Source organism: Osmia bicornis, chromosome 2 (genome assembly GCF_907164935.1).
Source record: "Osmia bicornis bicornis chromosome 2, iOsmBic2.1, whole genome shotgun sequence".
Lineage (NCBI taxonomy): Eukaryota > Metazoa > Arthropoda > Insecta > Hymenoptera > Megachilidae > Osmia > Osmia bicornis.
This window is the reverse complement of record NC_060217.1, coordinates 13532382-13558583: the sequence shown is the minus strand read 5'-3', so window position 1 is coordinate 13558583 and position 26202 is coordinate 13532382. Positions and strand designations below refer to the sequence as shown.

The following is a 26202-nucleotide window of genomic DNA, read 5'->3' as shown; positions in this document are numbered from 1 at the left end:
TACACATGTAGGTGGAAGAAAGAATCTGATGTCTTCAATATCTATATGTTATATGGTTTTAGATTTTGTTGTTTGTGAGGATTCTCGACCGGGAACTGTTTGTAATTTGGGTCGAGTACATAAAAACATCTAATTATTGTAAGATTTCATTGAAAATTTAGTTACCTTACTGTACATTTAAGGTAAACATTACTCGTAAGTTGAACATGCAAATAATTGCTGAAAATAAGCTTGTAGGTGTTTGAAAACACATAAAGTTACAGATTTATTCAACGTTAATTCATAAATTTGTAAATAACAATGGTGATGGAAGAACAACAATCTGATATGGAACTAGACTCAGAAAGAGTTCCTGTTCCTCATGTACAAAAACCAATAGAAGAATCACATATAGAAACAGTTAATAAAGTTACAAGCACTTCACGAGGGAAACCTAGACTTAGAAAAAAGGCATTACATGCTGCAATACTTAAACAAATGGAATTTTACTTCAGTGATGCAAACTTAACTAAAGACAGGTTTCTGAATAATTTGATTAAAGAAGATCCATGTAAGAGTTATTTAAATCATACTTATATTTTATTAAATTTGAACCACATGTATGTAATTGTGTTTGTTTTGTAAAATCTGTTTAGATGTTGATCTCAGAATCTTCCTCCGGTTCAATAAAATACGAGATTTAACTACTGATATAAATAGAATAAACAAAGCTCTGCAAGCATCAACAATATTATCTATATCTGATGATGGAACAAAAGTTTGTCGTGTAACACCTATAGTACAGAAAGAAAATATTGACGAATGTACAGTTTATGTACAGAATTTACCTCCAGATGCAGATCATGAAACTTTGAGTTCAATATTTTCTCAGTATGGTCAAGTTGTATATGTTTCAGTTCCAAGATTTAAAAATAATAAAAAAATAAAGGGTTTTGCATTTGTAGAGTTCAATACACCTGAAGAGGCTGGAAAGTGCCTCAAGGTAAGAGGAACATACATGATGAAGGTAAAATAAGACTAAATTATTTCATATTATTAAATTTAACTTCTTTTAGGCTTTTCAAAAAAAGGGCTGTCTTTTGCCTTCATATACTGCCCCTGATGAACTTCTAAGTATTACTACTTTTGATGATATGGAGAAAGATGTAACATTAAAAGGAAAACAAATAAATTCAAGTGAAAATTGTGAATTTATTATTGATAATCAAAATGCTATTGATATCCAAGGATTAGAAAATATTGAAATTGATAAAAATGTAAAAGAGAAAGAAGAACCTGTAATGGTTACAGAGAAAGGAGAATCGGTAATAGTTGCTGATTCTAATACTACTACTACTACTGCAGACAATCATGACAGTTCTAATTCAGATAATCATGAAAATAAAAATAAAAAAAAAGCAAGAAAGAGAAAACACAAAGACGTAGAATTTCCTGAAACTGTTGATACAGAAAAACAGTCAGATAATGAATCAACAAAAAGCAAGAAGAAAAAAGTTAAACAATCTTCAGATGTAAATAGCGATGAAATGGAATCCAGCAATGAAAAACAGAATGATAGTTTTACTGATAGTATTCAGAAAAAGCCAAATAAACCTAAGAAGTGTGTATCTGTAAATGAAGAACAGGTATCAAACGATTGTGAAGAAATGGTAACTGAAGTCAATGCAGTTCCAGTCTCAGAAGAACAAGAAAATAAAACTAAAAATAAGAAAAAAAGAAAACGAAAGAAACAAAGTAAAATTAAAGATGTTAGTTATAGTATGGGGTTACAAGTAATGGCTAAAAAAGATTGGAAACATCTTAGAAATAAATACTTGGAATTACAGAGAAGTAAAATGAAACAACTTAAACAGCATCTTAAAAAAGCAAGATGGAATCAGTGGTCTAATTACGAAAAAAATAAAGCTGACAGAGAAGAAAACGATGAAAAGGATAAAATAAACAAGCGAGATAATATAAGTACATGCCGCTTTTCATTTATTCCAGGAGTCATAGTTAAAGTTGAAATGGATAAACCATGTACGGATCCAAAAAGTTTTAAAGTGCGTAACAATCACCTAAATAAAATGTAGGTACAATTGTAAATACATCTTTTTCATGTACTTAATATTCTTTCAGATGGAATTAAAGAGTAATAATTCTGTAAAGTATATAGATGTTGAAAATGGTTCTTACATTGCTTATGTGAGATGCGATACAAGCGAAGCCGCGCAAACATTTACACAAAAATCTGATAAGGAGAGAAACATGGCAGTATTAGAAGGTAAAAAAATTGTTTAAATACATGTATCTTTATATATAAATACTCGTTTTGTGTCATTGTACAGGTGAGGAAGAAAAAATGTACTGGGATAAAATTTTACGCGACAGAGAAGAAAAATTAAGTAAGACTGTTAAAATTAAACAGAGAGGGAGAAACAAACTATTGAAGAAGGCAGAAAAAGAACTTGGGAAGCATATTAAATTTGATGAAGTGTAACAATGAGAAGTTTTATTTCAGTGAAATATACGTATGATTGTACATAAAATATAAGAAACGTTTATATCACTAAAGAAGCTGATATTCTTTTAATGAAAGTAAGGTATCTTTATCACTTCATATGTCTTTATGTAAAAATTTATTATAATCTTTATTCTTCTACCACTTTCCTCTTCCACGACCTCTTCCAAATCCTCCTCCTCCGCCACCGCCGCCTCCACCACGACTTCTGAAACCACCACCTCCACCTCCACCTCCTCTACTTCCAAAACCACCACGTCCAAATGATGGTCTACCGCCACCTCGGCCACCACCACCACGTCCTCCACCACCTCTTTTCATCCCTCGGCCACCGCCACCGCCTCTTTTTTGTTCTGATCCAGGAGGTTTAGGCAGAAACCTTTGTAGAGGTAATAATTTTGCTGGATCTATGAATAACTGAAATAAAACAACACTAGTAATTAGAGAAAATATTATTATAATTAGATATTATTTGTGCATAAGAAAATATACCTGTGTATCTTTATGAAAACTGGATGCCTTTATATTCTCTGATAGTTTTATAGACACGTAGTAATCTCTGATATTACCAAATATTTCATCTATTTTTCCAACCTGTTGTTTATTTTCTGTATAGATTGGAGCATTAAAAAAAGGTACTTGTTCTATGTCTACTTTAGCAACTAGGTCATCTTGAACTGTCCATGTGAAACGACCTAATGCAGTCACTTGTTCTGGTGGACCTTGATCATATCTACAACACACAAATTGTTAATGATATGTCTAAGTAAGTGAAAATTAAAACAATTACCCTCTTCCTCCTCTATCAAATCCACCACCTCCACGTCCTCCTCGAAATCCTCCACCTCCTCTTCCGCCCCTAAATCCACCACCTCCTCCTCCTCCGCCTCTTCCAAATCCTCCACCTCCACGACCGCGAAATGACATTTTTTTATTTTGTAATTACTGAAAAAATATATAAAATTGTATTATTATGTTATGTTGAATATACATATAAAAAGTGTTGTTATATTAAAAATATACAGTATGAGGTTAGGGAAGTAAACACACCACGTGTCTAACCTATAAAAATTCAAAATTGTAGTATACCTTCAATGTATTCTTCAGTATCAGATGTACTTTAAAAATTATTGTTTTTTTGGAAAGGTTTGTTTAAAACCAGTCATTTAAATAAATACATATAACTTCCAAAGAATAATTATCGTACTTCCACAGAAAATACAAGCCGCTCATACAAACATTCCGACAAGTGCAGCAGACGGTTACCGCGATATTCGCGCCACGAAAAATATCAACAGTGATATTCAAATCTTCACATACAAATTATATAGACAAAATAAGTATTTAGTAATAACTTATATGATTTTCTAAAGTTAAATTCAAAATCTTTTTTTTATTCAAAATGTTATTTTAATGTGTACATACTATGAATTAGTGACAGTTTATACAAAATTGTAATATTGTCCATGGGTGTTACAGTGTTGTGAATTTGTGATAATTTAGTTAAATTTTATTTAAGCAGAATGTTTTAAGCATTCATTATTGTTTTATCCCTTTTAATCGTTTTAAAAGGTCTTTCGTTGAACGAATAATAGTAATGTAAACAAATGTAAATAGTGATAATTATTTATGTACTGAATATAACCTAAAAATAAGTTTTACATGAATTTTTGCATAGAATGACTTTAATGAAATAATACAATTAAAAATGATATCTTTATTATTATTCAAATAGCATTGCTGTTATAATATATATTGGATATAATAGTAATTACACCTAACGATTATAATATTCAGTAATTTCTTTTTTCGTTCTACTTTTTATTCTATACATTATTATAATTATTGTTGACTTATCAATTGATGAATATATCATTTTCAGTAGTGAAAAATTATCACATAATTGATAGCCTTTTCCGTAACGTAACTACAGTAAATTGTCCGTATATTGCATTTAAATGACGCAATTGTGTTTCTGTCGTTGCTGTTTTAGATAAATAGAAGATGTATTTTACTTCAGGCAACCTAAAATTGCGTTTTAATGCCATAGTAACATGAAATCTCACGTGCGATCTAATTAGGAATATAATTTGAGTCAACATATGCGACGTTTAGTATTTCTTGTCGACAGAAGAGTGCGTACGTCATTCTGCGTAAGCAGGTGCACGTGAGATGACCGTCTGCTAGACGGGTCAGTGGTTAGGTACACGAGCCTCCTCGTGATATCCCGGGTAGTTTTGAAAATCTTGATTTTCGTTAGTTTCATGTGATTATGTTACATAGGCCGACGGTCTTAAGGAGGCATTATGTTCATAGTATTACGTATATTGTTGATACTAACGCACTTTATATGCGATTTGTTTGCCGCGGTTTATAATTGCTACACGAGCCTTTATCGCAAGTCTACTAAGATTTGGTACGGTGAAAACTTAAGGACAGAATCTGAAATGTTAATAACAACAGCGAACAAGAAGAAAAAATTACCCAGGCATATAGTGATTGTTTTCGGCACGATGGAGAATACTATTTTTGACTGCATACGAATCATTGGGTGGTGTATCACGCTTGGTATACCGTACATCAGTTTTTTTGACATTAATGGTAACAATTTTGCTTATCTCTTTTATCTGATTGTTGTTGATAATGCTAACGATTACCTTCTTACACATTTTTTTGTTTTAGTGCTGTAAATTCATTGTATCTGTCTTTATTAATAAGGTATAGGAGAGTGATGATTGGAAGACTAACGTTTGAAGAATTTTGATGACTTAACTGTTATGTTAAAATTATTGCTTTCTACATTTAAAAAACAATAATATCTTAGGTTGATTGTGAATTTTCGATAATCATACATTTCTCAGCATATTCATTCATCTGATCTATATTTCATTCTAACCTCAAAATTGGAGTTTAATGGCGGTCATTTGAATTGCATTAGTGATGCAATGATCTTACGAATTTTCATTTTCATTTTTATTTATAAATGATTTGTATAAATTATCTTCGTTTTACAAAAACGTAGTTCTATATCTATGAATTTGCAAGTTGCTGGCATTTCTGTTATTTTTACATTATAATACAAAATGCAAAAAATTATAAATGAAAGTGATTAAATGAGTATCAATAGTTATGTAATGATTTTATCATGTTGTTCAAAAAAATTTTTTAGATAGTAAGATAATTGTCCTTGATATTAGATAACTATAATTGTTGTCATTTTGTAAACTAATTTGCATGTAAATAAGCTATTCAATGCTACTTTAAACAAGTATTTTACTATTTGTAGTCAAGGACAAATCGAAACACGTGTGCGCGTTATCGTTCATGGATGTCTACTTCAAATCAATTGACTATGATTATCTATTAGTTACCAAATTAACAAAAGAAAATAACTATAGAACTCGCAACGTATACAGTACTCTGTATATCGATATATCAAACAATTCAATTCAAAAACTTCGAAAACATCGCATTTATTTATTTATTATATTTGTTACAGGTTTTTTAGTCAAAAATGAGAGTTCTTTGAAATATGAACTAGCAAAGAGGCGGCCTGATTTAATGGATCATATAAGTTGGAATAAACCGAATGTAAAATCCACGCGAAATGGAATAACGGGTACGTTGTTGTATGAATCTATTTATAAATGTTTATAATAAAAGAATATGCATAGTAATGATTAATTAATGGTTTTGATTTGCAGATTCCAAGTTAAAAACAAGGGTGTTTTTATTATCCTCTTCAGATGGGAAAGGAGAAATAGTAACATTAACAAAAAAATTAGCTGAAGCTGTTGTAACAGGAACAATTAAATCTGAAGAAATAAATATTGATTTACTTGATGAAAAACTAAATGTATGGAGAATTCCAGACCCTGACTTAGGGATAATATATGGCCATGTTTGTTGCACCTATGGTGCTTTGCCGTGGCAAACACGAATAACAGAATTTTTGTATGTCTGTTACTATAATATTTTCTCTATTCTCTGTATTTATGTACTTCCTTCCCTTTGTATTCTTTATACAATGTTTTCTTTTTGATTTCAGCACACTACCTTTGCATTTCTGCCTGTCTGTGAAGGATTTTATATGTTTATTAGAAAAGTACAGTAAATGTGAGCAACGATATGGGAAATAACGGGAATTGTTGTTCTCATTGGTGCGAAGCTTTTGTATTTCGAACAAAGCATGAAAAAAGAAACAAATTATGCAAGAGATAGTTTTTAAGAGAACTCTACAAAGACTGAATATAAATCAATTTACAGATACTATTTTATAAGTGGTTGCGTGTTAATAAATTGATAATGGTGGAACCAGCTGCTTGTGTGACATAAGTGTCGTGTATGAACCGATTTTAATGTGTATCTGTAAGAAACAATTTAGGTAGTCTAAGTTAAACGAAATTCCCACGAACATGGATAGAAGAGGATTCCACAGTTCTTCGCAAAAATGAAACATTTTAATTATACCTTTAATTGTAAATTATTACAATTAATTTTTTACAAGGTATTGTTATCATTTTACAAAATAATGCTATTGTGCAGGAGCATAGAGACCATTCCGTGTTGTTCATAATAAATTAAAGATTTAGTTATTTAGTCGTAGCCTACTGTGACAATAATATTTTAACGCTATTTAAAGTATTATTTTCGAGGGTGTACAAAGAAAAATGATAAAAGTTACATCATCAAATTATAAGACTTGAAAAGCGGAAAGGATATTGATTTTAATACAGGTATAAATATATTTTGGAGAACTAAGCTAATGTTTTAGTACATTACATCCATAGTTTTCTAAAAATTAAACTGTTGCCATTTTTCTTATACCTTCAATTTACACTGTTCACAGAAGAGAATGGTTCAAGAGAATCTATGCTCCTATGAATAATACATTTATTTTGATTATAATATGGAAGTAAGATAAAGTTTTGGAAATTATTGCATTTCACTTGTTACTCTCAGTAAGATAATGACATTCCACGTATGTACATAATTATTTATTCCTAAAATTATATGTATACAAATATTTTCATATCAAAGTAGCTCTGAGATTTTTCTTGTTTGTGGTGTGTTTTTAGCGAAAAATTGTCTATTGTGGGATCCAGAATTCCTAAATATAAATATAGTTCTTTTTTGCACAAATATTCTGCTTTAAATTTGTCTAATAACCTTCGTGATTAATAATTTTTTTTTAAGAGGGTTCATTTTCAAAATGTAATAGTTTTAAGCTACACAATTTTACATGATTTTATTCCAAAATTTTTTTAATACTTTAACTACTTATCTCTATTTCATACAGCTTCATATATCAGAAACACTAACGATTACACACTTTAGAGGATATTCACGTACTAATATCATCTGCATATCTAATTAGGAGACAACTAACATACAGAGTTCGCTATTTCATTATACAAAAATGTCACAAGTGTGTAGAAATGAAACCAGAACACTTGAAACACCATTTGTAAATATCGAAGTGAGAATATGGTAATATAAACCTTTTGTTTCACATTATATAAAATGTAGCAACTCTTTTGTATTTTTTTTTTTTAGGATTGATTTTTCAGCTGACATTTACTAAGCATTTCCTGTTCAGTTTAGTGAGTACTACCTACCATGTAAACCTTGAACTCTTCTTTTTTTGTTAACACCATGAATAGATCACGGTTCGAATGTCAACAATTGTGCAGACTGTCACTCTACTGGTTCATCGGCTTAACACCGGATTATGTACTTTCAGGGATGTCAGTCCTTCTTTCTCGTACACAAAGCAAGTACAATGGTTGTTGGCAAGGCGAGAGGCAAACATTTTTCAAGATAAAACGTGCTATATTGTGCAACTTATAATACGCTGTACACCTACGTAGAGGGGGAGGCGACAAGAAAAAAAAGAAGAAAACCACGAGCAACGCGAGTAAAAGTCGATGAACGTTCACGGAAGAAATGCGATCACGTTGCTACGAATTGCTTTGAATACTTTAAAGTTCAGCCCCTCTGGTTGGGGAATCGTTGTATTATTTTAATCACTTATGAAAAGTTCAAATAACAAACTATTAATTTAGCCTCCGCGAATATGAGAAGTTCACCAGCAACTTTATTAAATATTAATCCTTTAGACGAGGAAAGAAGGAAGAAATATTATGCACAACTTTTCTTTGCTTTTTATTTTTAACACTGATGTAAATAATTTTTTTCATCCCTCAGTTTTCATTTTATTTCATTAGATATTTTAATACATAATTATTGAGATTATGAATGAAAATTTGATGTTTTTTTTTTCTTTCCTCAATAACACTCTCGAGTTTCTTACAAATGCGATAATTTTTTCATGAAATAACAGAAGTTTTCGTTTCCCTTTGTGTACGAGTAGATTGATCCTGTTGTGCATCGACAAATAATAATGAGGTCGGTTGATAAAGTATTCACTTGGAAGTCATACTATCGTTTGAATGGTGAAGCTACATAAGTAATGATTCTTACTTATGCAGCAGCAGGACCTTTTCTTCGATCCTTATTCTTCCTTTCTCATCGTTCCTTAAGGGCAAGAACCACCCCGGGAGCCTCAAAATGATAGGTAACTTTAAGAATGATTTTATCAAAAAGTATAAGAACTACCAAAGTTATTTTAACATATATTTATTAATTGAAGTGATGTATGATTAGAAAATAGTAGTTTTTTAATTTTATTTAAAATTGTCTTCCTTTTCTTCCGTTTACAACATATTAATGCCTTCAGGGTGTAATATTATAAGTTAAACATGTAATGGTTACATTTTTACGCTTAAAACGTTTTAGAAACACGTTGAACGAGTACACAAGGAGAAGATGTTCGCACCTGTGTCGCGATCTCACGATGGGAAACGAGTGACCCAGATTCACCTCTGGAAAACAAGTGTCTATACCTGTTGCATTTCATCCTCCATTCACCGGTGTCTCTATTTCACCCTCGAAGATATTCATGGTGTCTTCTTTTTCCGTATAAATTCATCTTTATCTTTTTTTAATCTTATTTCAATTTCAAATATTGATTAGATCTTAATAGATTGAATGTCGTGGAGATAACCGATGAATGCTGCCAGAAATTTAATATAATCCAATAAGCAGTATTAATATCATGTTAACATGTTCGTTACGGACACCACGGATCTGCAGCGATAATAATATAACATTAATGCTGCTTAGAATCTTCTTTCAGTTACTCATATCATTATTAATATTAATATTATTTTTACTTATTCAATTGCTAATGACCCTCAGTCTATAGCTAACACCATATTCACTGTAGAAGTTAATATCTTAATTACGAAATAAGAAAGAAAAGGTATTGATACAAATTTCAATAGTCCCTTAATCTCGACAAGATGAATCTACTTCCAGGAAAATTTAACTGAAGTAACAATAATCGACGAAGCGGGGGTTACACGAATGAAAAACAAACATGAAACAATGGATGAAAAGTAAACGAAGCAACAGCAGTCTTCCATGTTTCAATATTTATCTAAATCTATGGCGGTTCTCTATGGATCTCATGGTGTTGCTTGCAAATCTTGGGTAAAATTCTCTTCCTTAATATTTTACGCTTCTCGATTGATTAAAATTTGTATAAAAAAGAATCTTTCCTTTTATTTTGATTGTAACGTATTCTAGATACTGAAAGGAAAGTTCTAAAGGAACCACAAGAGAGTTAAAAATCTCTTGATTATTCGGTTGAAAAATATTACGTTTACGGAATCTTTGAAATTACTGGAGTCTGGGCTCGTAACTTCTTGAAAGATCATTTACAGTACAGAAGAGTAACTTTTAAAAGCATTGTCCTTACTCAATTAACAGTTTCATCACAGTTGTAAATAATTAACATAACGTCATGAAAGCATTTAAACTTGAAGTTTAAATGTTATAATATTCAAATATTTTTTGAAGACGAAATATTGAAGATATAAGTCTTTTAAATAATTAGGGGTTCCTGAAGACCACCCCTATTTCTAAGCACCTCCCTGGTCATTGTGTCATTGTGTCATTGTATCACCATTATCATAGGCATTGTATTATATATGTATATTATCAATGGGAAGTTCCGACTCCTTGACGCCTGTGCCCGCATAATAAGGTGGGTGGAGGCTTCCAGTGTGGATAGCTCCTCCCACAAAGCTATTTAGAGCACCAATTCGTTGATGACCATCTGTACAAAATTTGTAGTGATTTTATAAAAATTTTAAGAAATTGTAAAATTTCCGGATTATACTATGATCCGTTTTTGTTTTAGTACAGGTTGCAAGAGGATTGATCAGCAAACGATCATCGGTCGTCGCAAGGATCCCTTCCCCACGGATCAGCTAAGGCCAAGACACCAACATACGTGATGATGATTATTATTTGCCAAGAGTCATAAATAATAAGGGAGATTACGTAGGTCGGTAGCCGACGGTATAATTGAATCAAAATAATGTAGAGGTATCGTGTTGTACGCTCGGCCAATCATAACTCAGGTGAAGCTATCTGGCTTGTGTGTCGGTCCGTGAGTCTACGGGGGATGCGCCGACGGTCTCTATATAAAGGGTGTCATCTCTAACCCCGGACACTCGTTCCACCACCAACAGGCCGCAAACGTCTCTGTACCAACGCGTTAGTCGTACACGACCGCGATTTCTCTTCTTCTTCCTCTTCTTCCTATTATTATTATTCTTCTATTGTATCCGTGAGAAGAATTCGACACACGGAGCCAACTCCCCCAGTTGATAGTCAACGTTGCCCCCCACGTCACTTACGATAATGGTGAGCGAATACTGGTATTCATCTTTGCTTCTCACGTGTACTGTTTTTATTTCTTAACGTGAAATTTATTATTTTATTTTATTTTTTTCGTTTCGTTAGTTGATGGTGAATATTGAAAATGTGAGCTGAGAATGTAATTGAAGTTACGAACACAAGTTTTTGTTGTTAAATTTTTATTTATTTCTTTCTATGTTATTCAAAATTGTCTGATCATACATCGCTGTTTCCACTGTTGCGCTCATGTCAGTGTGTTAATAGAATCGTTGCTACGGTAGAAAAGACCACGTGCAGTCAGACAAATTAAGTTTCCGATTTGCTTCCTTACATTAGTTGTATAATATTAATACCATATAAGGTTTATTAAAACTTTTGTCAATTATTCTATATTCTATAATATTCTGGCTCGCCGCGGCTGATTCGACAATTAACATTTCAACCATTTTCTCTTCCCCCACGATTTCAATTCAAACTTTAATTCCTTTCTAACATTCTCCACCATCAGCTAATTATACAAAGAAAAATTCGTGGCACACTCTTCATTCTCGAGCAAATTAGTCGCGTTTTATTCACGATTACTCTCTGTGGAGTGATGAGCCATTTTCATTTACGGGAAACTCTTAAAAATTCTTGCCAGTTATACCCATCTTTTTATTGTTATATGAAAGAGAGGAGAAAATCGCTTGAATAATATAAATATTTCAAAGTTCATCTTTTTCTCAACGAATGGCATTAAGAAGAGACGGGGATAATAATTTGACGTTACTTAAACTTTTTCTTGTAACTCATGGTACTATGCGAGTCGTGTTTCGTTATTTTCTTCCTTTTCCAATATGCTAAAGAGAAGACGCGGATGGAAGAGTAAGTTGAAAAGTCACAGAAGGAATTTATGAATACAGAAGAGCGTCTTGATGAAAGGATTGTTTATAACGTTGTATCATGCGTTAATACTTTGCTACTTGTATTTTTCATGAAATTTATGCAAAGAACTTGAATTAGATTTGAAATTAGATTTTTTGCTATAGCAATCAATGTTAAGTAAAAGTTAAGTATTCAATTAAATGTGAACATAATGAGCTTATATGTATTTTATTTCAAGAGCAAAGAGAAATATCACGAGTAAGAAGGGACATCATCTGGAACGTTAAAAAACTTTCTCCTTTATCGCCCTCTTTGTTCACATTCAAAACATTTCAAATTTTCAACTGCTTTTCTTCACTCAAGCCTTGTGTATTTTTCACTTAAATGACGAAATTTAACTTTTATAGATAATAATTTTATTATTTGCTCTTAGCTTTTTATTTCTTTTTATTTATTTCCATGTCTCTTCAAATTGCCTCGTTTCTTCTTCACTCAGCACACCTTCTTCTCTTCAAAAGCTTTTCTAATTTTTTTTTTTTTCACTCTTTACCTTCAAATCTTCCTCTTAACATTTCTTCGTCTCGATTCGTCACCGAGAAATCGTACAGACGAGACTGATCGTACATAAAGAATAATAATAACGAGTATCACGTCCGTTAATATCGTTATTTTCTCAGAGTAACGTCGTAAATCTGTTGGTTTTTAGTAGAAACCGGTGGCAAGTTTCGTAGCCGACGCAACCATTATGAAGGGTGGCCGCGTACGGGGTTAATTAAAGTAACGTAAGGCAACGGTATTAATCTTGCTCGGTATACCGTCGCTATCACTAAACATCCTGTTAAGACAGCTAATAACCCGTCGATATTATTTATCGCTAACCTTGTGCTAGCTTGTTGCATCTCGAATAATCTCGAGGAATCTGTAACAAAATCTTTTATTAGATCCGTGTTGCTTGCAAGGATGCTCCAGGGCGTGTCTTCTCCAGGAGATTCTTTCAACTCTTCTATTATGGTTTACATATATGCATATTCATGTAGTTCTTCAGTTTGCAATTAGTTTAATTGAACCCAGTTATAGTTAAAGATTGTGTAAACCGTGAAAGAAGAAACGAAGGGGATCTATGAAATTGTTTGGGGAAACTGATTCTTTCGATCTAGATAACTGTTTCTTATTTCCCATTGTGTTTCCCATTCAATGGAAGGTTTTGCATTCTTGAAACTTACGTAAACAAGATACTATCGTTTGTCCACCTTGTTGCGTAATATAAATAATGAGCTCGTACTATAACCGTGGCTACGTGTTTCTATTTTTCTTCGTTCGTTTTTATCTTGCAATATCCTTGAACAATCAGGGAACCAAACAATACAATACAATATAATGCAAAGGCAATTTAATTTTTATTTTCTAAAATAACTATTACTTTAATTGAAATACAGTTGTATAAATTCCATAGATCTAGGTCACGATTGACTAAAAATATGTGTTATATTCTATTGTCGTAGACCCTGTTATCATCTCTGTACGTGTTGCCGTTTCTCTGCAACTACGTACTGGTGTCATCGTCGATACTGACTCCACTGAAGGCCGACGGTAGCCTAAGGATCTTCAAGGATCCGTCCAGCGATTTCGACTACGTGCTGAAGAGACACAGCAACGGGGATGGTCGTTCAGAGGATTCTGATTCAAAGGAACGACGAAGCAACGGGGGTTCTTCGTTCATCAGATACGGTCGCAGCGATCCGGATGGTACCGTGGAGAAAATTTTGAACGGTGACGATGGTAGCTCGAAAGTAAACAGGTATCCTCGTTGGAAATCACCGGACATCGTGATCAGATTCGGTCGATCTGGATTCAGAACGATGAACAGTGACAGAGAGTATAAACGAGGAAGAAATGATTTGAATTTTATTAGGCAAGTTTAAAATATAAGTGCTGTTTTGTGAAATTTTTACGTCATCGAATCCTGTCAGACTTTCTATATGTATTTCAAAGATTTTCTAACAAATTTAATATCGTCAACAGGTACGGCCGAAACGTGCAAGTCTACCCGTTGGAGATCGACATGACATCCATGTGTTCAGATCTATTGTCAAACGAAGAATCGAAGGATAATTATCCTTACGAAACGAGGTTGCTTCGTTTGTGCAACATTCTGAACAACATCGATGCCGATCACAGGAACAGTCTGGACTTCTTAGAGGAAAGGATCGACTCGAAACACGATTAAAAACCGTGGTCGATCATTATCTCGCGCAAATTCATCGGAGTTTCTGTCGCTTGGCACAAGATACATGGCGGCCCAACTTCCGGAACACCTCACCGCATTGGATCCTGAAATTCCAACGAGCAACCTTATTATCAGCCGATATCATATATTGAATTATGGATGAAAAGAAAGAGTACTTATCGTTTTACTGAAAGCGTCTTTTACTGATCTTCCACCGGTGAAGCTCCGCTTTTAATTTTCTTCTGTAAATGCATCGCGGTTCTATCGATCCTGCGTAATGCAATCCTTCAGGTAAAATGATTGAATATCTTTGATCGTGGATCAAAGATAAATTATTTCCTACGCATTTCACACGAATCCGAGTTACTTGGTATGATTTTATTTGTTTTTGGTCATTTTTTTTTTTTTTCAGCAGCAGAGTGAAATTTATCAAAGAAAGTCGTTATTAATTATTAATTACTAATTATTGAATGGCTGATAAACAATGTTGTTCCACGACGTTTCTTCTGGGTACTTTAATGTGCATCCACCTCCGTATTCAATGTACATATAAAGTTTAATCATTAGTTTCGATATCGGTGACGCGAATCGAATCATTGAACGTTTCACTACGAGATAGCATCGTCATTGTTAACGACAATTCGTCGTTTCATTTTGAAAAATTGCTAGGTACAAGGAACAACGGAGCTTGTATGCTTTCTATACACTTGAATAATTTTACGAATAAAATTTTAATTATATCCATATTATTATTTTTTTTCAACTTCAAAGTTTATTATTATAGCTCATAAGGTGATAGAGTGGAAGAAGTATAGAAATTTTGTGTAACTTTTATAGAAATTAAATTATTTAATTATCTTAGAATTTCTAATATATGAAATAAAATAGCTCCTTTTTCCTACGTATTCTGCAACAACGATAGAAATTAGTATTACGGTACTGCACATTGTCTGTAACCTGAACGTCATTCTTAAAGTGAATGTAAATTTAATACATACGTATAATTAAATAATTAAAGGAAAAAAGTGGCTAGAAACGTGGCTCTGTTTTGACTTACCCCTCTTCACTGAACGAGTAATCCTCATCGTGAACCTGCACCAAATGGAAAGTAAAAGCTTAGTTTTAATTTTAATTTGAAATTTTTAATCTCTATTATTATATTTTTTTTTAATTTTCCCTTATTCTTTACAGCATAAACAAAGATACCATTTTTTTATTAATAATGAAACCATGGAAGAATTAAGAAGAAAATGCAGGACAGACCCTTTTAAGCCATCCTTGTGTCCTAAGCGTCGACACTATTCTCAATCAACTTAGAACACATACGAAATAATTGCAACACTTCTCCCTTTCCTGACGAATCTGGACCTATGAAATTGTTCAGCTAAACACACTAAAACAATAGTCATATGAATATACAATACAAGTAAGTCATACATGGATTAAGAAGAACTAGTTTTCTAATACCTTGAGTCATATTTCATTGATCATCACAGTAGAAAGTACAAGCATAATGCAATCATGATCACAATTTGATAAAATCATTTCAGACATTAGAGGACCATAGTCCCAAATTTTTCATCATTACAACAACGTACTAATTCACTTTCATCTGGTACAAATAAACCTGGATTTCCACAAAAAATCATCCTGAACACCTACCTACACGACCGAGTCTACTAGAAAGAAGTAACTGAGAAAGAATGAGCTATTAAACGAGCCGGCAGACGTTTTAATCCGAAAAGTAACGACACCTGGACAAGATTCGTCAGATCTCTTGCACGTGGATACGCAATGTGAGCGAGAAGAAACGTTCACCAGCGTTCCTTTTTTCCGATGCGACCCACGTGTTTGTGCGCTTAATCCATGCCCCAGCTGACCGACGTTCTAAGGTTTCGTCGAACTATGTAGAGCTGGTGAACGCACAGTTTTACCCTTATTCCGCCATTGTTGTACGGACATTCGTTGTCTACGAGAAACGTAGCACCAGGATCCAGAATCATTGAACAACATTTAATAATCTCTGAAGATCATGGATCCACGTTAACTTCACCTGTTACAAGGTATCACTACTGGATCCTTTGGTATTTTTCAAGTGAATTGAATGGAGTGCTGCTATTATAATTGAAGAAATAGTGTATAATTTTATTTGTGTTATTAGGACACTTATTATTTGGATGTCTTAGATTCATTAATAACTCTTGCGTGGGTACCTAGGTGTAGTGAAGCTTTTTATTTATAATATTTAGCGTAAATTTTCGATACATTGTCTGCCACAGTAGAAAAGGTCCGTGCTTCGTCTGGCATACCACGACATAAATCATTGAAAATATTAACGATGGACGCTGGATGCATGGGTTCGTCGTTAATATGGATTACTATGGTAGTACAAAGTAGAAGAAGACAAAAGTAGGCTTTGTAGAACATTGTGTTAGTAGGTGGCTTAGAAAGGGTTAGTGGCACCAGTTTAAAACCTCGTGTTCCTATTGTGATTCAAAGGAAGATTCGTGTATCGATGAAACTATTTTTACTCTTATTCGGATAGTGTGAACTCTTTGTTTCTTCACTTTGCAATGTATATAGATATTAGTTAAAGCTACATATTCTTGTCTTGACAAATAGATCTGATAGTTACAATAATGAAAACATGTTAAGAAGTTAATCCAATCGAAGGATTAGAGACAGCTTTTCTCAGTTACTTCTACGTTTTCGAATAATTTCTGCTTTCGAGAATTTATTTCTTATTACTTTTGAAATTCAATTGATTAATTCAATCAATTAACCAACTGATTACTAGTGTTACAAAACCTTCTGTTCATCGCCACAGTAGAAATAATCGTGTATGGTCAGACATACGAATTACTAAAGGTATATATGTACTTTCTCACTTGTATTTCTTCAATTATCTCTTCACGAAGATTAATAACACGTGTTGAGTAATAACGATGAGAAATATGCTGAAAGTAGAAATCCAAGTGACAAATCGACATCATTTAGATTAGGTAAACGTGACACGGTTTCGAAAGCGGTACATAATCACTCTTAAACCATGTACTTCTTGCTACTGATAATAGAATTATTATAAAAAAAATTGTATCATATTATAACTCAAAAATATCAAATATAATATTTATAAATCTATTTGTATTTAAATAGTTGTTTAAATGTTGATAAACAATATCTAAGGAACTCCGTTAATCACGATATTCAGATTAAATATTTCCAGATTAAACGCCGAAATTGAATTACAGATTTCGTAGAAGTAATACGGAGCAATCGATAAGTATCACGTGTTCGCTTTCATAAGATTATCTTCGGATCATTACAAAGAAATCCTGTTGTCTCTGCTCGATCCGAACCTACTTTCGCTGTTCTCTAAATCCATGTCTGATCAAACTGTTTATCAATCGTTACGATACGAGTATCTAAAATTGTATCTACCTAATGTAAGCGAAAAATGTGTCAAATATTTATTTTTAATATCATTTAACATAGGTCGGTCATGCGAGTCTTAAAATATGGGCGAAAAAATGATCCAGTATCTTCCGAATGAGAGTTAAGAAACGATCCCTGTTCTTGAACATTGATGGATCAGCGTGTATTTGTTAAAGATTCAACAGCTGTTGGTCGTAGGTGTTCCTGGGGGATCGATGAACCATTCCTCGCGAATCTGAGCTCCGTTTGGATAAATAGCAGACGAAGAAAATGAATCCGTCCGAGTCTCAACAGAATCTTCTGGCGTCCGAAGGTAGAGCACCGTCTATGCAATCCTTGAACCCGCCCACGGACTACAGTCTTGGCCCAGTTGAGAAGCACTTCCTGCTAAGCGCGGAACGAGGTGATTGTGCCACCGTCAAAAGGTAATCCTTCGAGCCAGCACGATGATAAATCGTCAACGAGAACAGAATGAATCGCTCTGATACGTACTCTGATCGTTTCTTCTTTCTCCTTCACCTCTGACGAGTAATATTTCCAAAGTAATCGTTCATTCTGAAATTTAGATTATTGGAAGAGAACAAGGATCATCCGGAACTCTTGAACATCGACTGCGTGGACCCGTTGAATCGATCCGCATTGATTGCCGCTATTGAGAATGAAAACATTGAACTTATCAAACTGCTTCTTGAACTAGGGATTCAAGTGAAGGTATCAAGGTCTCTATTTTCCATATTTTCGTATACAGTACCCCCTCGATAATTCCCTGCTTTCTGGGCTCTAGAGGTGCTCACCGGAAAATAGGTAAAGAAATGCGTATTGCATATTCTATCAATCTTTTTCCCGTACTTCATGCATATTAAAATAATGAACATATGAATTATTAATAGTTTCCTTGGTAGACAAAGTGAAGATGTAGTAAAAATGATAGGACACAATGTAGACCACTAATAAGGTATCTACCTTAGGGAACCCGCGTTTAAAAGCACAGCACAGCACATTCTGGACATAACTTCTTCTTCTTCTTCTTCTTCTTCTTCTTCTTCCTTCAGGATGCACTTTTACATGCCATAAAGGAAGAATATGTAGAAGCTGTGGAGATCTTACTGGAATGGGAGGAAAGAACACATGTGGCTGGACAGCCTTACGTGAGTTCAACTTTATTCATTTGAAATGTTTAAAACAAATAGGTAAATGATTTATAATATTTCTTAAGAGCTGGGAAGCTGTCGACAGGTCATCGTCAAACTTCACTCCAGATATAACACCGCTGATTTTGGCCGCACACAAAAACAATTATGAAATTTTGAAGATTCTTCTTGATCGTGGCGCAACCCTTCCTACTCCTCATGATGCAAGGTAAAATTATTATAAAAAAATTAACAGAGCACTTTGTCTCAAATATTGAATATTCCATTTGAAAAGGATTAAAGTTTCTTATGTAGAGGATTTCCTTTGATAAAATGGTAATAAAATTCCCAATCTGATCCGTCGTTGGATGCTGTTACGTGTTCAAGAACGGTTGTCTAAAACGGTGTTAAACTGAGAAACTGTTAAATCGAAGTCGACTGGTTTATTCCACGGCTTAGTTGGCTTCGTGTCAATACTCGTTCGTTGCTTATAATGCAGTTATTAGATTAAGCGTGTCTAATTATGTTATTACAAAGCTGGCACGTGCTGATTTCAAAACGTGCCCTCTGCAAAACGTGTTCATTGTTCGTTATAATGAAATATAGTTTGTATATTTAGAAAAATAGATATAATATTTATGATTGTTTTAGATGCGGTTGCGACGAGTGTGTGACATCCAGCGAGCAGGACTCTCTGAGACATTCGCAGGCTCGAATAAACGCTTATCGCGCGCTCACCTCACCATCCTTGATCGCTTTATCTTCGAGAGATCCTCTTTTAACCGCTTTCGAACTTTCATGGGAATTACGACGATTGAGTAAAATGGAACAAGAGTTTCGTTTCGAGTATAATGTAATTTACTTTCACTTGGAATCTCTTGATACCTTTGATACCTTTTAAACATTCACCGTGCTGGTGACAATACGTAATATCAAAGAAGAATTTGATTTAATCGCAGGAGATGCGAGAGCAAACGCAAAATTTTGCCACATCTTTGCTCGACCATGCTCGTACGTCATTGGAACTGGAAATAATGTTGAATTACAATCCTCACGGTGAAAATTGGGAACCTGGGGAACGTCAAACATTGGACCGACTTAAACTCGCTATCAAGTACAAACAGAAACAGGTAACAGTATAATAATCTACTTCTTAAGATACATTAGACATTTATTACTATTAAAATGATTATTTTTTCTGGAAGTTTGTGGCTCATCCAAATGTACAACAATTATTGGCTGCTATTTGGTACGACGGTTTACCCGGCTTCAGAAGATTGAGCATGATCGGGCAATTCATAGAAGTCGGTAAACTTGGTGCAATGTTTCCGGTCTACAGTACAATCTACATGATTTCACCAACGTCGCCGATGGGTCTTTTTATGAAGAAGCCTTTCGTTAAATTCATCTGTCACTCCTCTTCGTATGCGTTCTTCCTAAGTAAGAAATTAATCTCTTCATGGTTTTAATTTCTTACTAATCCATTTATTTTGTTTGTTAAAATAAGTTGAATAAACAAGTTCATCTTTCGTTTAAAAATACATCAAGGTAATAGCTAAAGAGTTTTCACTCAGCTTCTTGCCGAGTTTCCTTTCGATAGAAGCACCTAAAAGAATTAGTTGTTAGTAATTGTATTATAACGGGCAACGAGAGACTGAATACAATTGAAATTTGCATTAGTGCTGCTTGGAATGGCGTCACAACGTATCGAGTATCTGGCAATTGAATTATTTGGGAACGCCTGGCTCCAAGAGATACTCGCCGATTGGAAAAGACGAGAGCGTGGATGCATTCCTGGCTTCGTCGAATCCGGTGTCACCATCTACGTAATCAGTAAACAAATTTCACTGAAAATCCTAAACTATTATTTTATGTACCTTTCTTTCTTCTTTCTTGTAGCCTAGTATAACTAGATGAATAAATTTAATATTCTAGGTCTGGTTACTGGGGAAATGAGATCGTTATGGTCAGACGGCTTGTTAGAATACATATCGGATCTTTGGAACATAGTGGACTTCATTCAGAATATGTTTTACGTAATTTGGGTAATGTTGAGGCTCACCGCTTGGATAGTAGTTCAAGTATGTCATCGAACTTGATTATATTTTCAATTTGTAGCGACTTAAATAACCATTTTAAATTAATTTCTTGACAGAGGGAATATTGGAGCGGTGTAGATCCTTGGTATCCTAGGGATCAATGGCACGCTTTCGACCCCATGCTTCTTTCTGAAGGAGCTTTCGCCGCCGGTATGATCTTCAGGTAATACTAAACTCAAAGTTGGAATAATAAATCATACTCTCCCCAGCGGTTGAACGTTCCCTTAGCGTCTGTTTATTATTTAAGAGTTTTCATATATTGATTGAAAAAATATCTGTTTTCAGCTTTTTAAAACTCGTCCACATCTTCAGCGTGAACCCCCACCTTGGACCACTCCAAATTTCCCTTGGGAGAATGATAATAGACATTATCAAGTTCTTCTTCATCTATACTTTGGTGCTCTTCGCCTTCGGCTGTGGTGAATATTATTTATTCATTGTCCCTCAAGTCTGTCAAGTTACTCGCACCCTCGAAGCTGCATCCTTTGCTTCGACCCGAGTCTTAGTATCCTTTTTTCATTAAATTCTTCTTAAACATTTTAATAAAAAATAATACTATTCTAGGAATGAATCAATTGATGTGGTACTATGCTGATTTGGAGAAGATGAAGTGCTACCATATGAAAGATTTTCCAGATTTACCTGATTTTGATAATCAGGAAAAGGCTTGCTCAATTTGGAGACGTTTTGCTAAGTAAATAATGAAATCAGAAAATAAACCATTAATTAAATTAAATTTAATGACAAGGGGGTTACTTTTTTAAGTTTCATTAAACACTTTCAGTTTGTTCGAGACATCGCAGTCGCTTTTCTGGGCCAGTTTCGGTATGATAGACCTAATGTCCTTCGATTTGACGGGAATAAAGAGCTTCACGAGATTCTGGGCACTTCTGATGTTTGGTTCTTATTCTGTGATAAACGTTATCGTATTGCTGAACATGCTTATTGCCATGATGTCCAATTCTTATCAAATTATCTCGGTATGATTGCAGCATTCTAATTAACCATCTTGTTACTTATGTAGTCACGCATTACTACTTGCTTGTTGCATCCTAGGGGTGGCTGTAGTCACCCAGCAGCACTGATAGCCTATTGTTATTTACAGGAAAGAGCCGATACAGAGTGGAAGTTTGCCAGGAGCCATTTATGGATGAGCTATTTCGAAGATGGTGACACAGTACCTCCGCCATTCAACATGGTACCCACTGGAAAAACATTCGACAAAATCATTAAATGTGGCAAAACTGGTCGCCAAACGCGATCTCTAATCGTATGTACCTATACTGTTAGATTTACGAATTAGAAATTTATACTAAAAATTGTTAAAAATCATTTAAAGAAAAAATCAAGGGAGAAGGCATTGGCAAGACACGACACAGTGATGCGATTACTCATCAGACGTTACGTAACTGCGGAACAAAGGAAACGAGACGAATTTGGTATCACGGAAGACGATGTAATGGAAATTAGACAGGATATATCCACGTTACGATACGAACTGATTGATATCCTTCGTCAAAACGGAATGAGGACACCAACGATTGACAAACAGGATGCTGCCTGTAAATTTAACTTTATCCTTATTACACAATTACATAACAGATTGACTACCATGAGCAAATTTTAAAAAATTATCTTGTTTGAAGATTTAATTAGTGATAGAATCAATCATTTAATTACTGTAAAGCTGAAAATTATTTAGATTTGAAGTAAAAATATTCTATGAATGATACATATTTAGCTTATCTTCTTATCTTATAAGATTACTCATACAGTCTTTAATGTATTATGACTAATCTACCGACTTGACAATATATGTGTTTATATCTCTTCATAAACACTTGATAATTTTAATATTACATACAATATTTATGCTATCTTTAATGATATCAACATAAATAATCGTTTATCTCGTTTAGTGTCTGGTAAAAAGGGTCGGGTGATGGAACGCCGTCTCCAGAAGGACTTCCAGATCGGTATAGTGGAAGGTATCGTGAACGCTGTGATTCAAAACGAGAAGGAACCAAAGGATGTGTTCACACAAATCGCCAAGGCGATTGGCCGAAAGAGCAGCGGAAGTAAGAAGAAAGATTGGAACGCGGTTGTCCGGAGGAACACGATCGCGCGTGATCCTATTGGTAGCACGACTGAAGAAAGGATAAAGCAGACGCGGCGTAGTATTCGTCGACTGAATCATCAACCGAATTCAGATTTGAGCTCGATGGACCCGAATCGTTTGGTGGATTATAATCCGAATTTGTCCGAGGTGTCACCGACCACGAGAATCGCCTATGCCAAGTTCATGATGAGACGGATCAAGTTACCACCGGAAGGCGAGGAAGCAGGTGAAGGAATATTAACAGTTTAACCACTAGTTTAGCGTTGTAAGCGTTAGCATTAAGCGTTAGTATCAATTTCTTCCACAGAAGTAAAGAAAGAAGATAGCCAAGGTTCTCAACAGGGCAGCATTCGAAGTGGAGCTGAGCCGGTTCGTCCAATCCTGAAAAAGAGTTTGTTGAAGTCAATTAGCAGCGGCAGTTTGGACAAAGCTGCAGCCGCCGATGGGAAGCCGGAGATAAGAGCACCTTCACCGATTCCGGAGGATCCGAGGGAAGACGATGCTTCGAAATCTCCTCAAGCAAAAGCTGCTCTCGCAAAACGAGCTTCCGAAAGAAAACGGGCCCCGAAGAAAGACGAAGATGATAAGACAGGTGAAGATGAAGAAAAGAAGAAAAAGGAAGAGGAAGAGAAGAAGAGGAAGGAAGAAGAAGAGAAAAAGAAGAAAGAAGAAGAGGAGAAGAAGAAGAAGGAGGAAGAGGAAAAGAAGAAGAAGGAAGAGAATAAGGAGGAAGAGGGAAAGAAGAAGGAAGAGAATAAGGAATCGAGCAGCCAAGCATCAAAACCTGCCCCACAAGAAGAAAACGTTCAGATAGCCACTACAAAATTACGAGGAAAATCGAAAGCAACTGGACAAATAATGGGTGGCTGGATCTAAAAGTAAATCAAAATTTTCTTTAGATACTATTGGACCAGTTTGCTGAACGAAAGAAACTCATGAATCAAAATCCCACCGAATTTTCTTACTTTTCCAAATTCATTTATTTCTTCCGCGTAACTTTCTTTTTCACAGAAACAATAATATTAGTTCAATATTGATAACCCGGCTTTAAAATTTATTCTCTAATACTAAGATTAATACTTGACTTTATTACATTCTTTTATATCGTTGATAAGAAAGTATTCAATCTCATTTATCTTCTTTTATTTTGTTAAGCTTTTTTTAAGTACATATATCTTTCAATCATTCTTAGGGATAAACGAGCATTCATTCATTTGATTCGCTGATTGATTCATTTTTTCAATTTGCATACAATTAGCGCGCTGCCAATGTCTTGCAAGTTCTTTTCATGTCTCGGTTTCCACGTTGATATAGGAGGCTTTAAAGGACGATTCTTTTGTAACAACTTGTACGTATATAAATCTTATTATTATTATTATAGTTTATAATTAGCTGTACATGTATATTAGTAGTACAAAAAAAAAAAAAAAAAAAAACAGAAAAGAACGGAAAAAAATTAAATAAATTAATGTAACAATAATCATCAGGTATCTGGTTATCTTTTTGGGTCAAGTCGTACATTTTCCGCATAATACTGATAAAAATCTATGGACAAAAAAATTAATTTTAATTTTATCTTCAATCTCTCGAACACTTCAATAAATACATCAATTAACTAATAAATTCTTACCTTCTTTTACCATTTTTCGATGTTACTTTTCCTTCGTTAGAACTTCTACCCTTTTTGCTTCTGTTGCTTATTTTGTCTTGCTAAAAAAATTTCAAAACCTCACTATAATACAAGATTTGTAACTTGAGATTTTAACTGCGAATAAAAAATAAAGGATTTTAATTCCTACTTCTGTTAATTCGCCAACAAGAAATTTCTTCAGTAATCGTTTAGCATCACTAGAATGGCCAAAGTCATCGAATCCTCTGGTTGCATCCTGACCTGCGTATTCTTCGATCAATTCTGGTCCTCCAGGATGCTAAAGTAAATTTCAGTTAATTTCAATTAATAACTGCTCAGAGAGTCAATTTAATATTAACTTTGTCATTATATCTTTATCTAGTACCTTATTCATATAATCAGTCACATCGTACACCATATTGTAGATCACTATCCAGACTCTGTTTCCATCCTTTCCATCCTGTTTCGCCACTTCCTTCAACGTGTATCGCGGAAGATCCACCATTTTTCCAATTGACTTTGTAAAAAGAAGTATATTAAAATATACTTGTGTATAAGTCAACGTTTAATGTTATCGGAACACAAGATCCAGCGCAACTGGATGAGTTTGAAGAGATTTACAGACTGCCACATTCGAGCACCGAATACCAGCTGATAGATGATTCAACAGTAAATAAAATCAGGGAAAATCTGAATGATAAAAGAGACGTGATCGATGTAGCATACCTAGATAAACTCAGATAATAAATGTCATGTCCTAATGATTAAAAGGGGGAATTTCAACAGGAAGAGTTGCGACTATAAATTAAAAAGAGGGGATTTCAACAAGGAAAAATCAGTGACTAATGACGCTGTTGCAATTTATGAACAGCGAGATTCGGGAAATCCACTTGAGATATCTGACACAGTCATCGAGAATAATGTAATATTATCCTGATGGTATCTAGTTAGTTTTAATACACAAAAAATACTCAGAAATGAATAATTGTAATCATCCTTAGTACCTAGTTAGATATTAAGTAATAGGTAATTAGATATAGTAATCCTCCATAAGAGATTTTCAACGATGAATGATTATAATCACCACTAGTATACAATAGATACTTAGAAATAGACGAAAACAGTAAACTTTAATGTACAACAGATTGAAATAAATGTCATTTTACTTTCTTATATGATATAAAAATTGAGTAATTAAGTGGAGATTATTTTGCATTGACGATGAGTGCAAAGTACAAGAACCATTGAACTCATACAATTTTATCATTTTTAAATTTTATATCAATGCGCGTACTTTTAAAAATACTATCACTAGCGCCACTTAACGATAAAGAAATAGAAAATTACTTTACCTACAGTCGAATTGATATCTTCATGTAGTTCCCGAAATTATAGTTTTAAATTATAGAGTGCGTAACAATGCAGCAGG

General features: G+C 34.0%; 6 protein-coding genes and 1 long non-coding RNA gene across 10 annotated transcripts; 4 read left to right on the top strand and 3 right to left on the bottom strand.

The window, feature by feature from the left end:
• Nucleotides 1–59: 59 nt before the first annotated feature.
• On the top strand, nt 60–2546 carry LOC114877137 (la-related protein 7-like). Of its 2 annotated transcripts, none has more exons than XM_029189340.2 (6): nt 60–182; nt 264–550; nt 636–982; nt 1056–2042; nt 2119–2263; nt 2328–2546. In XM_029189340.2, exons 2-6 carry the CDS (start codon nt 301–303, stop codon nt 2477–2479), a joined length of 1881 nt encoding a protein of 626 aa, XP_029045173.1. In that variant the 5' UTR covers nt 60–182; nt 264–300; the 3' UTR covers nt 2480–2546. The 2 variants fall into 2 exon arrangements, with proteins under 2 accessions (XP_029045173.1, XP_029045172.1); XM_029189339.2 differs by having other exon boundaries at nt 60–195.
• LOC114877139 (H/ACA ribonucleoprotein complex subunit 1) lies at nt 2460–4092 on the bottom strand. Its single transcript, XM_029189343.2, has 4 exons — nt 3590–4092; nt 3291–3445; nt 2993–3233; nt 2460–2917 (listed from the first exon to the last, which is right to left on the bottom strand). Exons 2-4 carry the CDS (start codon nt 3425–3427, stop codon nt 2639–2641), a joined length of 657 nt encoding a protein of 218 aa, XP_029045176.2. The 5' UTR covers nt 3428–3445; nt 3590–4092; the 3' UTR covers nt 2460–2638.
• Nucleotides 4093–4223: 131 nt separating this feature from the next.
• On the top strand, nt 4224–7642 carry LOC114877138 (dehydrodolichyl diphosphate synthase complex subunit Nus1). The gene is made up of 4 exons (XM_029189342.2): nt 4224–5101; nt 6000–6119; nt 6205–6454; nt 6549–7642. The coding sequence occupies exons 1-4, from the start codon at nt 4807–4809 to the stop codon at nt 6637–6639; spliced, it is 756 nt and encodes a 251-aa protein (XP_029045175.1). The 5' UTR covers nt 4224–4806; the 3' UTR covers nt 6640–7642.
• Nucleotides 7643–10921: 3279 nt separating this feature from the next.
• LOC114877131 (FMRFamide-related peptides-like) lies at nt 10922–15396 on the top strand. Of its 2 annotated transcripts, XR_003789508.2 has the most exons (4): nt 10922–11275; nt 13636–14045; nt 14156–14651; nt 14776–15396. XR_003789508.2 is itself a non-coding variant. In XM_029189329.2 (3 exons), exons 1-3 carry the CDS (start codon nt 11273–11275, stop codon nt 14358–14360), a joined length of 618 nt encoding a protein of 205 aa, XP_029045162.1. In that variant the 5' UTR covers nt 10922–11272; the 3' UTR covers nt 14361–15396. The 2 variants fall into 2 exon arrangements, 1 of the variants encoding a protein (XP_029045162.1); XM_029189329.2 differs by having other exon boundaries at nt 14156–15396.
• Nucleotides 14575–15919, bottom strand: LOC114877133. Its single transcript, XR_003789509.2, has 4 exons — nt 15828–15919; nt 15624–15753; nt 15418–15452; nt 14575–14630 (listed from the first exon to the last, which is right to left on the bottom strand). It is a non-coding gene; the product is annotated as an uncharacterized LOC114877133 (long non-coding RNA).
• A 387-nt stretch (nt 15920–16306) lies between these two features.
• Nucleotides 16307–24174, top strand: LOC114877128 (transient receptor potential protein). Its single transcript, XM_029189319.2, has 18 exons — nt 16307–16423; nt 17994–18220; nt 18362–18506; nt 18848–18943; nt 19012–19154; nt 19577–19778; nt 19885–20055; nt 20131–20365; nt 20606–20758; nt 20861–21006; nt 21081–21187; nt 21310–21443; nt 21589–21718; nt 21809–22004; nt 22130–22294; nt 22364–22586; nt 22944–23369; nt 23451–24174. The coding sequence occupies exons 2-18, from the start codon at nt 18066–18068 to the stop codon at nt 24017–24019; spliced, it is 3396 nt and encodes a 1131-aa protein (XP_029045152.2). The 5' UTR covers nt 16307–16423; nt 17994–18065; the 3' UTR covers nt 24020–24174.
• Nucleotides 24175–24515: 341 nt separating this feature from the next.
• Nucleotides 24516–26189, bottom strand: LOC114877132 (cytochrome b5-like). Of its 2 annotated transcripts, none has more exons than XM_029189331.2 (5): nt 26126–26189; nt 25159–25463; nt 24943–25071; nt 24774–24853; nt 24516–24688 (listed from the first exon to the last, which is right to left on the bottom strand). In XM_029189331.2, exons 2-5 carry the CDS (start codon nt 25276–25278, stop codon nt 24652–24654), a joined length of 366 nt encoding a protein of 121 aa, XP_029045164.1. In that variant the 5' UTR covers nt 25279–25463; nt 26126–26189; the 3' UTR covers nt 24516–24651. The 2 variants fall into 2 exon arrangements, with proteins under 2 accessions (XP_029045164.1, XP_029045163.1); XM_029189330.2 differs by lacking the exon at nt 26126–26189 and adding an exon at nt 25778–25888.
• Between the last annotated feature and the right edge of the window lie 13 nt (nt 26190–26202).

Bases quoted from the DNA above. Each gene is read 5' to 3' on its own strand.
- LOC114877137 (XM_029189340.2), top strand. From the start codon at position 301: ATGGTGATGGAAGAACAACAATCTGATATGGAACTAGACTCAGAAAGA. The intron at 551-635 runs GTAAGAGTTATT...AAATCTGTTTAG, and splicing joins TTTGATTAAAGAAGATCCAT to ATGTTGATCTCAGAATCTTC. The intron at 2,264-2,327 runs GTAAAAAAATTG...GTCATTGTACAG, and splicing joins AAACATGGCAGTATTAGAAG to GTGAGGAAGAAAAAATGTAC.
- LOC114877139 (XM_029189343.2), bottom strand. From the start codon at position 3,427: ATGTCATTTCGCGGTCGTGGAGGTGGAGGATTTGGAAGAGGCGGAGGA. The intron at 3,234-3,290 runs GTAATTGTTTTA...TGTGTGTTGTAG, and splicing joins TTTGATAGAGGAGGAAGAGG to ATATGATCAAGGTCCACCAG. The intron at 2,918-2,992 runs GTATATTTTCTT...GTTTTATTTCAG, and splicing joins GTTTTCATAAAGATACACAG to TTATTCATAGATCCAGCAAA.
- LOC114877138 (XM_029189342.2), top strand. From the start codon at position 4,807: ATGTTCATAGTATTACGTATATTGTTGATACTAACGCACTTTATATGC. The intron at 5,102-5,999 runs GTAACAATTTTG...TATTTGTTACAG, and splicing joins CAGTTTTTTTGACATTAATG to GTTTTTTAGTCAAAAATGAG. The intron at 6,120-6,204 runs GTACGTTGTTGT...TTTGATTTGCAG, and splicing joins CACGCGAAATGGAATAACGG to ATTCCAAGTTAAAAACAAGG.
- LOC114877131 (XM_029189329.2), top strand. The intron at 14,046-14,155 runs GCAAGTTTAAAA...TATCGTCAACAG, and splicing joins AATGATTTGAATTTTATTAG to GTACGGCCGAAACGTGCAAG.
- LOC114877128 (XM_029189319.2), top strand. From the start codon at position 18,066: ATGAATCCGTCCGAGTCTCAACAGAATCTTCTGGCGTCCGAAGGTAGA. The intron at 18,944-19,011 runs GTGAGTTCAACT...ATATTTCTTAAG, and splicing joins ATGTGGCTGGACAGCCTTAC to AGCTGGGAAGCTGTCGACAG. The intron at 20,759-20,860 runs GTAAACAAATTT...TTAATATTCTAG, and splicing joins TGTCACCATCTACGTAATCA to GTCTGGTTACTGGGGAAATG.
- LOC114877132 (XM_029189331.2), bottom strand. From the start codon at position 25,278: ATGGTGGATCTTCCGCGATACACGTTGAAGGAAGTGGCGAAACAGGAT. The intron at 25,072-25,158 runs GTACTAGATAAA...AATTTACTTTAG, and splicing joins TGACTGATTATATGAATAAG to CATCCTGGAGGACCAGAATT. The intron at 24,689-24,773 runs GTAAGAATTTAT...TTTTGTCCATAG, and splicing joins TCGAAAAATGGTAAAAGAAG to ATTTTTATCAGTATTATGCG.